We start from the raw sequence: 16,126 nt of genomic DNA, 5'->3' as shown, positions 1-16,126 counted from the left end.
TGCTGGCATATTGAGTGCAGCACTTTCACAGCATCATGTTTCAGGATTTGGAATAGTTCAACTGGAATTCCATCACCTCCACTAGCTTTGTTCGTAGTGATGCTTTCTAAGGCCCACTTGACTTCACATTCCAGGATGTCTGGCTCTAGGTCAGTGATCACATCATTGTGATTATCTGGGTCATGAAGATCTTTTTTGTACAGTTCTTCTGTGTATTCTTGCCATCTCTTCTTAATATCTTCTGCTTCTGTTAGGTCCACACCATTTCTGTCCTTTATTGAGCTCATCTTTGCATGAAATGTTCCTTTGGTATCTCTGATTTTCTTGAAGAGATCCCTAGTCTTTCCCATTCTGTTGTTTCCTCTATTTCTTGTCTAGTCAAGGCTATGGTTTTTCCTGTGGTCATGTATGGATGTGAGAGTTAGACTGTGAAGAAGGCTGAGTGCCAAAGAATTGATGCTTTTGAACTGTGGTGTTGGAGAAGACTCTTGAGAGTCCCTTGGACTGCAAGGAGATCCAACCAGTCCATTCTGAAGGAGATCAGCCCTGGGATTTCTTTGGCAGGAATGATTCTAAAGCTGAAACTCCAGTACTTTGGTGACCTCATGTGAAGTGTTGACTCATTGGAAAAGACTCTGATGCTGGGAGGGATTGGGGGCAGGAGGTGAAGGGGACGACAGAGGATGAGATGGCTGGATGGTATCATTGACTTGATGGACGTGAGTCTGGGTGTACTCCAGGAGTTGGTGATGGACAGGGAGGCCTGGCCTGCTGTGATTCATGGGGTCGCAAAGAGTCAGACACGACTGAGCGAATGAACTGAACTGAAATGAGTGTCTCTCTTTCAAGAATGTGGGAATCACATGAAGTTGCTTTAATCTTGTTTTCTTTTTCTTCTTTTTTAATCCTAAACCCTCTGAATGAACTGATCATCACCCATAAAGTGAGTGAAGGTCACTCAGTCATGTCCGACTCTTTGCGACCCCATGGACTATACAGTCCATGGAATTCTTTAGGCCAGAATACTGTAGTGGGTACCCTTTCCCTTCTCCAGGGGATCTTCCCAACCCAGGGATCTAACTCAGGTCTCCCACAGTGCAGGTGGATTCTTTACCAGCTAAGCCATAGGGAAGCCCAAGAATCCTGGATTGGGTAGCCTATCCCTTCTCCAGTGGATCTTCCTGACCCAGAAATCAAACCAGGGTCTCCTCCATTGCAGGTTGATTCTCTACCAACTGAGCTATGAGGGAAGCAGCTATAATCATCACCCATATTCAGACAAAAACATTCTTTTCCAAGAAATGAAAAAGAATTTAAGTCCCTAAAGTCCTCCTTCAGGGGCTCCAGGAAGCAATTCCATGGAATTTAATGGAGTCTTCAGTGTCAGGAACAAAGGGCCAACTGCATTAGGCTAGATTCCAGTGTATATCTTAACAACAGTAAAGAAATGTATAGTATATCCACCTATTTTCTTTTTCTTTTTCTCTTTTTCTCAACAAGAAACAATGGAAATAAAGCCAGGTAATCACAGAGAAGTCATAGAGACAGCTCTACCTTCACCTTCAACCTACTGCAGAAAACTCACAGAATGGAAATAAGAAAGAGCAGAGAGGGCTGTTTAAAAACTACCAAGTTTTTGCTTTGATTTTTAAAAAAACTATTAAATATAAAAATGAATCTGATTAATCAGGATAAAGATGATGGCTGCTGATCTGTGCCAACACTTGCAGTGCAAACATAAATACTGAATGTGTATGGAATCCCTCTTAAACTGCAAATATTTCCTTTGTGCCAACAGCATAAGGGGCTCTTGGTGCAGAGAATCATCTGAAGAGGGTCTGAAATCCATTTTCCACATCCTTTCAGATAAGCAGCTACTCCAGAATATAATCTCCCCTTGATATTCTTTATGGGGAGCATACTTAACTAAATACTTCAGGTTGTGAGCACAAAGGATACATACACTTCATCTACCTGTTATTTTTAAGAAAATTATTTAGGAAAAAGTTTCATTTTTGCTTTTCCTGAAACTGTGAACACAAAGTGAGGAGTACTTTCTTGAGAATACAGTATTTGTCTCTGAAAGTTCCCTACCAGACTCCAGGACTGATGGTCTATGTCACCACTACCCTGCCTCTGGTTCCTATGCAGGTCCTTGATGATGTCACACCTCCCTCACTTCTGACCTGCTCATGGTGGAGTCAACAGTGATGGGGGTGAGCCTGGGGGAGAGAGAGATGACACTGGAAGCTCACTGCTACTCCCAGGATCACAGGGAACGGGGAACCAAGTAGGATGATGCAGGCCTGGATCACCTAAGTGGGGCAACTCACAGAAACAGCTCCCCCTCTACAGAGTCTGCTCTCAGCTTCCCAGGTTCCCTAAATCAGGATATTGAGACACAGGCATCATTGCTTCCTATTGGTACTTAAACAAGTAGCTTAATTAACCAAACCAACAGATTTTCTCCACTTCCACAGCCAGCTAGACATTGTAAAGAGAAAGGGCTCTTGGCTGGGGAGGAGTGAGATTTTGAGTATCTTTCCCTGACACTTATTAGTCCATGGTGTATAAGTGAACAAATCTGTTTCTAAACAGATACTGTCCAAATAACAGACATAACATTAGAAGTAGTATCTTCCAGTTTTGCTTTATACATATTCATGTTTGTTATGGTTAGGGGAATCCTTTTTAGTGGGTTGATAGGAAAAAATGGGAAAATATCTGATGAGAATATCATTCAACAAACATATTTTTTAAAAAAGACAATTCTTTTTTTTTAATTTAATTTTATTTTTAAACCTCAAACACTGTATTAGTTTTGCCAAACATCAAAACGAATCCGCCACAGGTATACATGTTACCGTTTATTAGCTATTTGGTTCAGAGTATGTTACAAATCTCCCTGAGCCCTAATTCCATTACTGGAAAATAGGCTCTACTGTGAGAACCTGAAACATCAATGAAGCTCCTAAAGTGATGCTAACATAGACCAGTGAAGCCCAGTCCAACGGGATGACAATGAGGAGCCATGTTTGGAAACTGCAGGTGCAGTCAGTGGATCATGATATCAATTTTGGGCTTGTGACCATCATTTTGTCTTTTGTATGAACTAAAATATAACATATATAATAGAAAATATTGGAGCACAGTGCAAGAATAACATTGTTTCATAAAATTTTTGTTTCTCGTGTGTGTGTCTGTATGTGTGTGTATGTGTGTGTGAGAGAGAGACGTTTGCACAAGCATGAAATCATAATACGAAGCAGTTTTACTGTGGATCACAGTCAACAGCATGTTGAAGTCACTAATAGAACAGTTAGCTACTCAGGTTCTGGAGTTGGGAATCTCCTCAAATTTGAACAACGCTTATATATTTTGTAAATTGATTCCTTGTTGGTCACATCGTTTGTAAGTATTTTCTGCCTTTCCATAGGTTGTTTTTTTGTTCTGTTTATGGTTTCCTTTGCTGTGCAAAATCTTTTACATTTCATTAGGCCTCATTTGTCTATTTTTGCTTTTGTTTCTTTTACTGTAGGAGATGGAACCAAGAAAATATCACTGTAATTTATGTCAAATAGTATTCTGCCTGCATTTTCCTCTAGGAGTTTGTAGTACCTGGTCTTACATTTAGGTCTTTAATTCATTTTAAGTTTATTTTTGTATATGGTGTTATAGAATGTTCTAATTTCATTCTTCTACATGTTGTGTCCAGATTTCCCAGCATCACTTATTAGAGAGACTGTCATTTATCCATTGTATTATATAGTCTCACCTTCTTTGTCTTAGATGAATTGACCATAAGTGTGGGGGTTTATTTCTGAACTTTCTATGTTATTTCACTAATCTATATGTCTGATTTCTGTGCCATTATCATACTGTTTTTATTAAAGTAGCTTTTGTAGTATGGTATGAAGTCACAGCATGTGATTCCTCCAGGTCTGTTCTTCTTTCTAAAGACTGTTTCTAGTATTCAAGGTTTTCTGTGTTTCCATAAAAATTTTAATTTTTTTTGTTCTTGTTTTATGAAAAATATTATTGTTAACTTGATAGGAATTGCACTCAATTTGTAGGGTACCTTGACTAGTGTGGTCATTTTAACAATATTGAAACTTCCAATTAAGAACATGGTATATCTTTCCATGGACTTCCCTGGTGGCTCAGATGGTAAAGCGTCTGTCTACAATGCGGGAGACCTGGGTTCCATCCCTGGGTCAGGAAGATCCACTGGAGAAGGAAATGGCAACCCACTCCAGTACTATTGCCTGGAAAATCCCATGGACAGAGGAGCCTGGTAGGCTACAGTCCATGGGGTTGCGAAGAGTCGGACACGACTGAGTGACTTTTTCATTAAAGTAGCTTTTGTAGTATGGTATGAAGTCACAGCGTGTGATTCTGCCAGGTCTGTTCTTCTTTCTAAAGACTGTTTCTAGTATTCAAGATTTTCTGTGTTTCCATAAAAATTTTAATTTTTTTTGTTCTTGTTTTATGAAAAATATTATTGTTAACTTGATAGGAATTGCACTCAATTTGTAGGGTACCTTGACTAGTATGGTCATTTTAACAATATTGAAACTTCCAATTTAAGAACACAGTATATCTTTCCATCTGTTCACGTTGTCTTTAATTTCTTTAATCAGTGTCTTACAGTTTCCTTTTGCCTCCTTAAATAGGTTTATTCTCAGATTTTTTGTTCATTTTCTCATGCAATGATAAATGGGTATTTCCCTTAATTTCTCTTTCTGTTTTCTTGATGATAATGCATAGAAGTGCAACAGATGTCTGTATATATAATAGCTTATAAATCTCAATATCAAAAAAACAAACTACTCAATCAAAAAATAGACAGAATGCCTAAGAAGAAATTTCTCCAAATAAGAAATACACATGGCCAAGAGGGACATGAAAAGATGCTCAATATCACTAATTATTAGATAAATGCAAATCCAAACTACAATGAGGTATTGTCTCACATCAGACAGAATGGCCATCATTAAAAAGCCTACAAAAAATAAATAGTGAAGGAGGTATGGAGAAAAGAGGACCCTTATACACTGTTGGTAAATTGGGAATGTAAATTGGTACATTAGGGAAAACAGTATGGAAGTTTCTTAAAAAAAAAAAAAAAGAGTTATCATATGACCCAGCAAACCCACTCCTGTCCACGTATCCAGAAAAGACAAAAACTCTAATTCAAAAGATACATGCTCCCCGATGTTCACAGCAGCACTACTTACAAGACATGGAAGCAACCTAATTGTCCATTGACAGATAAACTGATAAATCAGTTGCTTCCATGTCTTGTTAAGTAGTGCTTATAAGACATTAAGCATCTCTTTATCTGTTCAACTGATAAAAGCACCTCTTTATCAGTTCATCTGTCAATGTATATTTAGGTTGCTTCCATGTCTTGTTAAGTAGTGCTTACAAGTAGTATGCATATATATATATATATATATATATATATATACACACACACTATATTTATATATACATACACAGTATATACACACAAAGACATACACATAGAATATTACTCAGTCATAAAGAAGAATGAAATAATGCTATTTGTAGTAACATGGATGGACCTAGAGATTATCATACCAAGTAGGGCAGAGAAAGACAAATGTAGTATGATATCACTTATATGTAGAATCTAAAAAAGATGATATAAATAAACTTATTTATAAAACAGAAATAATCTCACCAACATAGAAAACAAACTAGATTACCAAAGGGCAAAGCAGGAGGAAGGGATAAATCAGGAATTTGTGATTAACAGATACACACTACTGTATATATATATAAAAAAAAAGAACAAGGATCTATTGTATAGCACAGGTAACTATACTCAGTATTTTGTAATAACCTATAATGGAAAAGAGAATGAAAAAGAATGTACTTGCTCACACACATACACACACACACACAAATTTGAATCACTTTGTTGAACATTTGAAACACTGTAAAGAACCATACTTCAACTTAAAAAAAATAAACAGACATACACAGAATTCAAACCCTGACTTCACTGCTTGCTGCTTACCTGGGCAGTGGGTTAAGCTCACAGTTGTTGTTGTTTAATCACTAAGTCATGTATGACTCTTTTGCAACCCCATGGACTGTAGCTGTCAGGCTCCTCTGTCCATGGGATTTCTCAGGCAAGAATACTAGAGTGGGGTGCCATTTCCTTCTCCAGGGAATCTTCCCAACCCAGGGATCAAACCCACGTCTGTGCACTGGCAGGAAGATTCTTTACTGCTGAGCCACCAAGGATGCCCTAAACTCACATGTTGTGATTTTTAAATCTGTCAGATAAGGAAAACAGGAGAATTGTGAGGATTAGCTAGGACATGGTAGGGATAAAGGCTAAAACCTGTTAGGGATTCCACAAACTTTTGAAAATATTACTAATACCTGTGTAGCTTGTAAGAGTCTGCAACAAGCACTGGAACAACAGAAATGAGAGACACAGGCCCTGTCCTCAAGGACAGGGAGACAATAGTTAAGAATATGGGGAGAGCTGAGAAAAAAGCCAGAGGTCTTGGTGGGGGACTGGAAAGTAAGAGTGTGTACAGGGTGGTAGTCAGGAAAGAAGCTGGTGGGAAGGGAATATGAAATCAAAATGAAATTAAAAGTGATATTCTCTCCTCTTGTTCCTCATAGAAAAGAGGTTAGACATATTTTTCTGGTTTACTTTTCCCCAAAACTCCTATTGTGTGTGTTGGGTTGGTGGGGGGTGTTTTTCTGGTTTTTATTTTTTTCTTTACTGTTTAAACTTATATAAATAATTTGGTTTATAACCAATAAATATAAATAAAATCACACAAAAAAACATAAATAGAAATTGAAAAGCAAAATTGTTTCAGAATGTATTACTCTTTTTATTTAAGTAGAAACAATCTCTGAAAGTCCAGTGCCCCAATCCTTAAGAATAAAGATAATTACTACTGACTGAGCATTCTCAAGAACCAGACATGGAACACAAACATTTTCTCACCCAGCTACATCTTCACAACATATCTGTGCAGCAGTAATTCCTAGATCTAGTTTAAGGATAAGGAGTCTGAAGTTTGGAAACCGAGTGACTTCATCAAGTCTCAACAGTTGTAAGAGGCACAGCAGGAATTAAAATGTGGGTCATGGTAACATTTGGTCTAAGTTCTTAAATATTCTATCCCTGGCTGCCTTCTGTATGATTTCCTGAGACCTTTCACACTGCAGGGTACCAGGGTCTAGCCCCGGTTGATCCAGGAATATCTTCAGGAGGATGGCTTTGGTGAAAGAGTAGCAAAAGGGGAGAGACAGAAGCTTGATCTGACTGGTTTACATGGGAAACCAATAAAGTTCGTGACACCGAACTTGCTCTGACCACGGAGGCTGCAGACGCCCTCTTGAATAGCTGAAGGTGCCCCACCTTAGGTACCTTCTCGAGTGGGTCTTAGAAGCCCAGGCAGGTAAGTGGTCTCAGAGAGCCCCCATGCTCCGATCAGTCATCCTGAAGGAAGAACAGAGAAGAAAAGGAGAGAAAAGGAAGCAAGAACGACAAGGGGAGACCAAGCCTGAGGAGCGAGGCCCGTAGCTTTATTTTTAAAGGGAGCTTATATACCTTAATTTGTGCATAGAGGATAATAGGGGGTATAAAGTCATGCAAAGTCGGCAGTCCTTGATCCTTATCGAGACCAGCCTTTCTTTTCTGTAAACTTATCGTATACAAATGCTTTAGGTGATTTACATCATCTTCTGGCCAGGAGGCCTATTAACATTTTATGACTCTTTGTTCTGATAAAGGTTAGTTAACCAGAAAACTTGTTTTTTCTAAGAGTAATTATTTTAAAGTTTGGCGCCATCCTCCGAAAGTGTTAGATAAATTTGCATTCCTATAGGGCAAAGGTGTAGTGGGCTTGCAACAAGGAAAGAATTTATTACCTTAAGGATCTAAGCTTGCTAACACCAAGGCCACTACTTATTTTTTTCTATATATCAACTATATTAATTATACTCCCAAGGACACAATACAGGGGACGTGGAAACTTGGCAGCAAGCATTGGCTCAACAATGAAATCCTCCACCAGTTCTATTCTAATAATTTCTAACTCTCCGAGAGGCTCTATATTATTTGAATATCTTAAGCTTCCCATGCCTCTCGCAGTTAGGAGGCTGTAAACAATCGTATGCATAGCTGTAGGAGTCCGGATAAACCTGTCAGGCAAGTTAGAGAGCCATCTGAGGGGTTTGGATTGAAACACTCCTACTATGCCCAGGAGGCTAATTAACTAGAGCTCTAAGTTGATTTTCTTCAGAGAAAGGTGGTCGGGGATAGGCCCCCGTTAATGTCAGAGGAGTTGGTGAAAGTCGTAAAATAGCAAAACAGACAGATTCTGGTTCTGGGGGTAGATGCTCAAGCAGATCCAGGGGCCCCCTTGAGTCCTGGCTCGCCTTTTCATATCAGGCCTCTCCACATGACCTTTGTCATGGGTGGGAACTCCTGCGCTGGCTCCCAGCAGTAGGGTCTCTGTAGAAACTCTCTCTTTTATCAACCAACATTGTGCCTTGGAGACAAAGGCATATAAAGTGGAATAATAAGTTTTGTAGTTATAATGGTTGGTGATCATTATTTACCTGAATACAAAGTTTAGCACTGCTTTGTAATCATGTTCTCCTCCTCCTCCAGAGTGTGTACACAGAGCATGAGCAAAAGTAGGGTGGAGACTGATAGAACAGAACCAAAACCTGGTGATGTCGAGGGATGTTTAGTCTTCGCTCAGATGTGATTCCAAATATTACCAGCAGGGCCAAGAATCATCCCATGTTTTTCTTTATTGATAAAGTTCTCTTATATACACAAGCATACAACCTATTTTTTTAATTAAGAGATATTAAAAATAACACAGGGCACATTTATAGATTCTTTCATCTGAGGATATAAAAGGACTTAGACACATCCACTATTTCTGCTAATTAGTCTCATTTGATTCATTTCAGAGATCGGTACAATCAAAACTTGGGAATCTAAACTCCTTCATTCTACTGAAACTACTAAGTCATGAATCTGGTAGCCAGAGGAAATCTTTAAATATAAGGGTTACAGGTGCTGAAAATTTATTCTGATTTTTCCTGAAAGGCATATATTTTAAAAATTGTTTTTAAACTGTGGCAAAATAGTGTGGCTCAGCAGTAAAGAATCTGCCTGCCAATGCCTGCAATGCAGGAGATGTGGATTTGATCACTGGGTTAAGGAGCTCTGGAGAAGGAAATGGCAATGCACTCCAGTATTCTTGATTGGAAAATCCAATGGACAGAGGAGCCTGGTAGTTTATAGTCCATGTGGTGCAAAAAGTCAGACATGACTTAGTCACTCAACAAGACATAATATTTACCATCTTAATGACTTTTAAGTGTACATTTCAGTAGTATTAAATACACTCCCATTATTGTACAGCCATCACCACCATCTAGCCACAGACTCCATCCATTTTGCACAAGTGAAACTCTATAGCCATTAAACAACTCCCCTCCCTGCAAATCCGGGCACCCACCATTCTTCCTGTCTCTATGAACTGACTAATCTGGGTACTTCATATTAATAGAATTATACAGCAATTATCATCTGTGACTGGCTTATTTCACTTAACATAGTTTCCTCAAGGTTCACCTGTATTGTAGCATGTATCAGAATTGGCTTCCTTTATAAGGCTGAACTATATTCCATTGTGTGTGTGTGTATAAACACACACACAGACACACAGACACACAGACACACACACACACACACACACACACACACACACACACATATATATATATATATATATATAACAGAGTCAGACATGGCTGAAGTGACTTAGCAGCAGCAGCAGCAACCATTTTTTGTTTTTCCAGTTATCTATCAATGGGACCTTGCTGCTGCTAAGTCACTTCAGTAGTGTCCGACTCTGTGTGACCCCATGGACTGCAGCCCACTAGGCTTCCCTGTCCCTGGGATTCTCCAGGCAAGAACTCTGGAGTGGGTTGCCATTTCCTTCTCCAATGCATGAAAGTGAAAAGTGAAAGTGAATTCGCTCAGTCATGTCCGACTCTGTGCGACCCCATGGACTGCAGCCCACCAGGCTCCTCCGTCCATGGGATTTTCCAGGCAAGAGTACTGGAGTGGGGTGCCATTGCCTTCTCCAAATGGGACCTTAGGTGACTCCATATTTTTGCTATTGTGAATAATGTTGCTATGAACACACATATATAGAGATCTACTCATGACCCTGCTTTCAATATTTGGGGTTTATACCCTAAAATAGAACTGCAGTATCATATGATAATTCTGGTTCCAAATTGGGAAAGGAGTATGTCAAGGCTGTATATGGTCACTTTGCTTATTTAACTTATATGCAGAGTACACAGGACTGGAAAAGGTCAGTTTTCATTCCAATCCCAAAGAAAGGCAATGCCAAAGAAAGTTCAAACTACTGCACAATTGCACTCATCTCACACACTAGTAAAGAAATGCTCAAAATTCTCCAAGCCAGGCTTCAACAGTATGTGAACCATGAATTTCCAGATGTTCAAGCTGGATTTAGAAAAGGCAGAGGAACCAGAGATCAAATTGCCAACATATGCTGGATCATCGGAAAAGCAAGAGAATTGCAGAAAAATATCTACTTATGCTTTACTGACTATGCCAAAGCCTTTGACTGTGTGGATCACAACAAACTGTGGAAAATTCTTACAGAGATGAGAATACCAGACCACCTGATCTGCCTCCTGAGAAATCTGTATGCAGGTCAAGAAGCAATGGTTAGTACTGTACCTGGAACAACAGACTGGTTCTAAATCAGGAAAAAAGCACATCAAGGTAGTTTATTGTCACCTTGATTATTTAACTTATATGCACAGTACATCATGCAAAATGCTGGCCAGGATGAAGCACAAGCTGGAATCAAGATTTCCGGGAGAAATATCAATAACCTCAGATATGCAGATAACTCCACCCTTATGGCAGAAAGGGAAGAAGAAATAAAGAGCCTCTTGATGAAAGCAAAAAAGGTGAGTGAAAAAGTTGGCTTAAAGCTCAACATTCAGAAAACTTATATCATGGCATCTGGTCCCATCACTTCATGGCAAATAGATAGGTGAAACAATGGAAACAGTGAGAGACTTTGTTTCCTTGGGCTCCAAAATCACTGCAGATTGTGATTGCAGCCATGAAATTAAAAGACACTTGCTCCTTGGAAGAAAAGTTATGACCAACTTAGATAGCATATTATAAAGTAGAAACATTACTTTGCCAACAAAGGTCCATCTAATCAAAGCTGTGGCTTTTCCAGTAGTCATGTATGGATGTGAGAGTTGGACTATAAAGAAAGCTGAGCACCAAAGAATGGATGCTTTTGAACTGTGGTGTTGGAGAAGACTCTTGAGAGTCTCTTGGACTGCAAGGAGATTGAATCAGCCCATCCTAAAGGAAATCAGTCCTGAATATTCATTGGAAGGACTGATGTTGAAGCTGAAACTCAATACTTTGGCCAGCTGATGCAAAGAACTGACTCACTTGAAAAGACCCTGATGCTGGGAAAGATTGAAAGCAGGAGGAGAAGGGGATGACAGAGGTTAAGATGGTTGTATGGCATCACTGACTTGATAAACATGAGTTTGAGCAAGCTCCGGATATTGGTGATGGACGGGAAAGCCTGGCGTGCTGCAGTCCCTGGGGTCTCAAAGAGTTGGACACAACTGAGCAACTGTACTGAACTTAACTGATGATAATACTATTTTTAACTTTCAGGAGTTTCTATTGTGCATATTTATATAATCCAGCCTCTAAAACACTCCCTAAAAATCATATTTCTTTAGCAAGAAGAACAAAAACAACAAACCAAAAACAAACCCACACAAAACAAACAAAAATAAAGAATCAGAACAAAGGAAAACAGAATCAGAGCCCAGGAAGAGATCAATTCAAAGCTTCACCATCACAACCAGCACATAAGGGGTCTACATGAAGCACCGCACATGCACTGGCCCATTTAGCCCTCACAACAGCTCAATGAGTTGGACTGTTAGCTGCCTTATAAGGGAGAAAAAACTGAGGTACACAAAGAGGGAATTCCAAGTCCCCTGTTCTAAGTCATTATTCTGTTCTGCCTCCCTGGTTAAAATAATTGACTAATAGCTGAATTCTAAAAGACTCCCCAAAGCATCTATATACCCTATAATTTTCAAAGCCCCACAGTTTCACAGAAAGTCCTCCAGGGAGGTAATCACCCTTGAAAAGGTGGTTTTATTTCCTACAACAAAATTCCATCATTAAAACACAAAATTCAGGTTTCCCTATAGAAACCTCTCCAGTGCTGCACAAACCAGTTATCATTTTGTCTTAGAATTATGTGGTTATTAATAGACAAAATCATGACACCTAAAAAAGTCTAAGTCCAGAAATCTGTCCGAGTCAGTTATTAAATAACACGCACACAAAAGAAACAAATGAATGAATAAACAAACAGAGTCTGGTATCTGATAAAATGCCCATTGAAAATACCTGCTGCCAAATATATTCTCTACTGGGAGAAAAAAGATCAACCTTTCATGCAATTTGGAAAAAAAAAAAAAAACAATCAAATTAAAAGCAATTAAATCAAGTGCCTCATAAAAAGAACACGTAAGAATACTCTGATGTGCATACCTGAGGTGCAACTGTCATTTTCTTCCTTAAATCGTGAAGTCCAATTTCAGTTGTCCAGATGTCATCAATTAGAATTCTACCTTCAGGCTCTGACAATCTAAGAAGGGCAGCAATGAGGGAACTTTTTCCAGCTCCTGTTCTTCCCACGATGCCAACCTGTGAAGTGATCCAGGAAGAATTAAGAATTAACAGTATGCAACCAACATAGCAGAAAATCTGATTGCTGAAGATGATTTTAGAAAGTTCTATATAAAGAGTAGTCTCTAAATTTCTCAAACATGGATGGCACTATTGCTATTTTGTTGAGGGGATGGGGGACTACCCTGTGTATTTCTGAAGGGTTAGCAGTAGCCACTCTACCCACTGCATACCAGAAGCACCCCACAAACTATAGCAACCAAAAATTTCAGACATTGACAACTGTCCCCTGGTTGGGACCCCATGGTCACAAGACAAGTTAAAACTAATAGAATCAATACACTAGCAGTGAAAAGCCAGCAGTCTTCTAAGTGGTCCAAAAGAAGTCAGCTTATAAATTAGCTTTATCCCTACTTGTCCAGGTATTTTGACTTTTAGAATTATATGGGTAAGTGTACAGAGATGTCAAGTCTAGTCAGAAGTGTGATACATAACCAAATACTCACTTTTTCAGGGATCTGTTATTTAATAGGAATTATTCTTTGGTAGAGAAAATAAATCACTTATGTTAAATATTTTGATTATATTCTATCTTGAAAGGAAACACCTTAAAATTATAAAATGCAGTTCTCAGTGTCTTAAAAGACAGTGGCCAATAGACAGAATACACATAATGAGTCAACAACACAAACAACTTTTGCTATTTATATGGGGCCTTTAATTTGAGCAGTTCAAAAGGCATTTTATAACAAATTAATACTTACAACTGAATCTTGGAAAGATACATGTCAAGTGTCAGTCTAGTTATTAAAACCAAAACAGAGATAGGGAGTTTGGGATTGACATATACACACTACTATATTTAAAATGGTTAACGAACAAGAACCTACTGTATAACACAGGCAGCTCTGCTCAATGCTATGTAATAATCTAAATGGAAAAGAATTTGAAAAAGAATACACACATGTATACATATAACTGAATCACTCTGTTGTACACATTAAGCTAACACACCACTGTTAATCAACTATAATATAAAATTTAAAGATTTTTTTAAAAAGCAGAGAAAAATTAAGTGTACTAACAGTAAGATTAAAGAATCTGTATAATACAGGTAAAAATGTTGGGGGGGAATAAAACTATACTGTAAAGACTGGCTTTTAACTGTGTGCATTCAATATGTATGCAGAGACATTTTTTTTTTTTCCCCCTGACCAATGAGCTTGCTCAACTGCAAATTCCCTGGTGGGAACTTCCCAAGAGATGATTTCAATTTCTCTATTTAGGGATTTGGAATTGATGAGGGGTATAAGACATGCGTTCAATCATTTATAAATTAACTCAGTAAATTTTTAAAACTCTTGGATTTGAACAGAGAACTAAATTTTTCTGAGCACTGTTATCAGAATGCCCATGCTCAGAACCTTTCATATTTTCTCACTTGAATATCTCCAGAGTATCGAATCTTAGTCTGCAAAATCAGTCATGGCATTTCAAAAAATAATTTATCATTACAGAGGTTAAATGTAAGAAAAGAGGGTTTACCTAATTTTATTATCTTTGAGGTCATTTTGTACCTTATATTATACCCTAATTTATATAATATAGATGGACCAGTCTCTGTACATAGGCAGGTCTAGGGTATGTATGGATGTGTGTGTGTGTGTGTGTGTGTGTGTATATATATATATATATATATATATATATATAAAACTCATGTATTCTGTGTACAGACAGACCTCAAAGATATTGCAGAGTTGGTTCCAGACCACCTCAATAATATAAATATCACAATATTGACACTATTTTATAGTCTACATTATGTCTACAATGTACATACCTTAATTTTCAAATATTTTATTTCTATAAAAACACTAACCACTATCTGAGCTTTTATTGGGTTATAGTAACATTAAATTTCAGATCACCACAACAAAAGCAAAACAAAAAAGTTTGAAATTTTGCAAGAATCACCAAAATGTGAGAGATACAAACCGAGCAAATGCTGTAGGAAAAATGGTGCTGATCCATTTCCTCGATGCAGGGCTGCCATGAATGCTCAATTTTTTTTTTTTTTAAAGCACTATCTGTGAGGCACAATCAAACAAGGTATGCCTGTATTTCTGGCTGTTCCCATATATAAATCAACACAAATCAGGACACAGGTGAGAACTGTGTCTATGAGAATGTTACTCTCAGTTCCACTAAAACTGATCTACCTGTTCAAACAGGAACAAACTTTTGGTAAATGGCCAAGATTCTCAGGGGCACCACAGGCTGCTCACAACGGGACTGTGAGCTCCAAACCCCAGTGAGGAGAGTAAGAAAAAGGCTACTCAAAGAAAACCAGGCTCTGGCTATTTCTACCATTCAGCAATCAAAGCTATAGTCTCAAGTCTTTCCCAGGTCATCAATGTGTTTTACCAATTGGCCATGCAGAGTGTCACCAGCATGAATAAGTTTGCATTCCTAACATAAAGATATTTGGAGACAATCTTATTTTAGCTGCTTTGTGATGGCCCCTTGCTGTTTTCCCAGACCACAGAGGTGTTGGTTTCTGATGATCACACCAAATTGTTAGATATTTGCATCTAGATCTCTCTTCATATACCAAACCTAACATGATCAACACCCAATGGCCCACACAAAACAGCTGCTTCCTCTGACTTCCCCATTCTAATCTCATTACTTCTTTCCCAGGCTCATAGGCTCAAAATGTCTACCTTACTTCCAGTTTTCCCAAAGTCCAGTATAGTGCCAAGCCCTGAAAATTCTTCCCCTGCAATGCTTCATGACTCAATTCCTCATTTTAAGGACCACATTCAGTACCCGAATGCCAGCTGTGCTACTTTTGAAAAACAGAATAAACTCTTTCCTTAATTATGTTGTTGTTGTTGTTTAGTTGCTAAGTCGTATCTGACTCTTTTGTGATCCCATGGACTGTAGTCTGCCAGGCTCCTCTGTCCATGAGATTTCCCAGGCAAGAATATCAGAGTGGGTAGCCATTTCCTTCTCCAGGAGATCTTTCTGACCCACAGACTGAACCCATGTCTCCTGCATTGCAGGTGAATTCTTTACCACTGAGACACCTGGGAAGCCTGCATAAGATTACTTCAGTCAGTCAGTTCAGTTGCTCAGTCGTGTCTGACTCTGTGACCCCATGGACTGCAGCATGCCAGGCTTCCCTGTCCATTACCAACTCCTGGAATTTGCTCAAACTCATGACAGCTAGCCCACCTGACCTCAGGTACCCTCTTTGCTCAGTGAAGTCATCCCTCTTGTTCCACCCATCACATTTTATGCATTTATGTTCAT

The 16,126-nt window shown here is 38.6% G+C and overlaps 1 protein-coding gene across 1 annotated transcript in view; it reads right to left on the bottom strand.

The window, feature by feature from the left end:
- LOC147361900 (ATP-binding cassette sub-family C member 4-like) overlaps nucleotides 1–16,126 on the bottom strand; it is a 171,412-nt gene that overhangs the window by 31,749 nt on the left and 123,537 nt on the right. Inside the window, exon 26 of the mRNA XM_086330241.1 lies at nucleotides 12,674–12,829. Coding sequence (XP_086186367.1) covers nucleotides 12,674–12,829 — 156 coding nt within the window. The remainder of the gene's footprint in view (nucleotides 1–12,673; nucleotides 12,830–16,126) is intronic.

The sequence above is a fragment of the Bos grunniens genome, chromosome 12 (assembly GCF_055505025.1).
Source record: "Bos grunniens cultivar Pamir isolate PY7600 chromosome 12, Bosgru_T2T1.0, whole genome shotgun sequence".
NCBI lineage: Eukaryota > Metazoa > Chordata > Mammalia > Artiodactyla > Bovidae > Bos > Bos grunniens.
The sequence above is the reverse complement of the archived record's forward strand: the minus strand, read 5'-3'. Positions and strand labels throughout refer to the sequence as shown.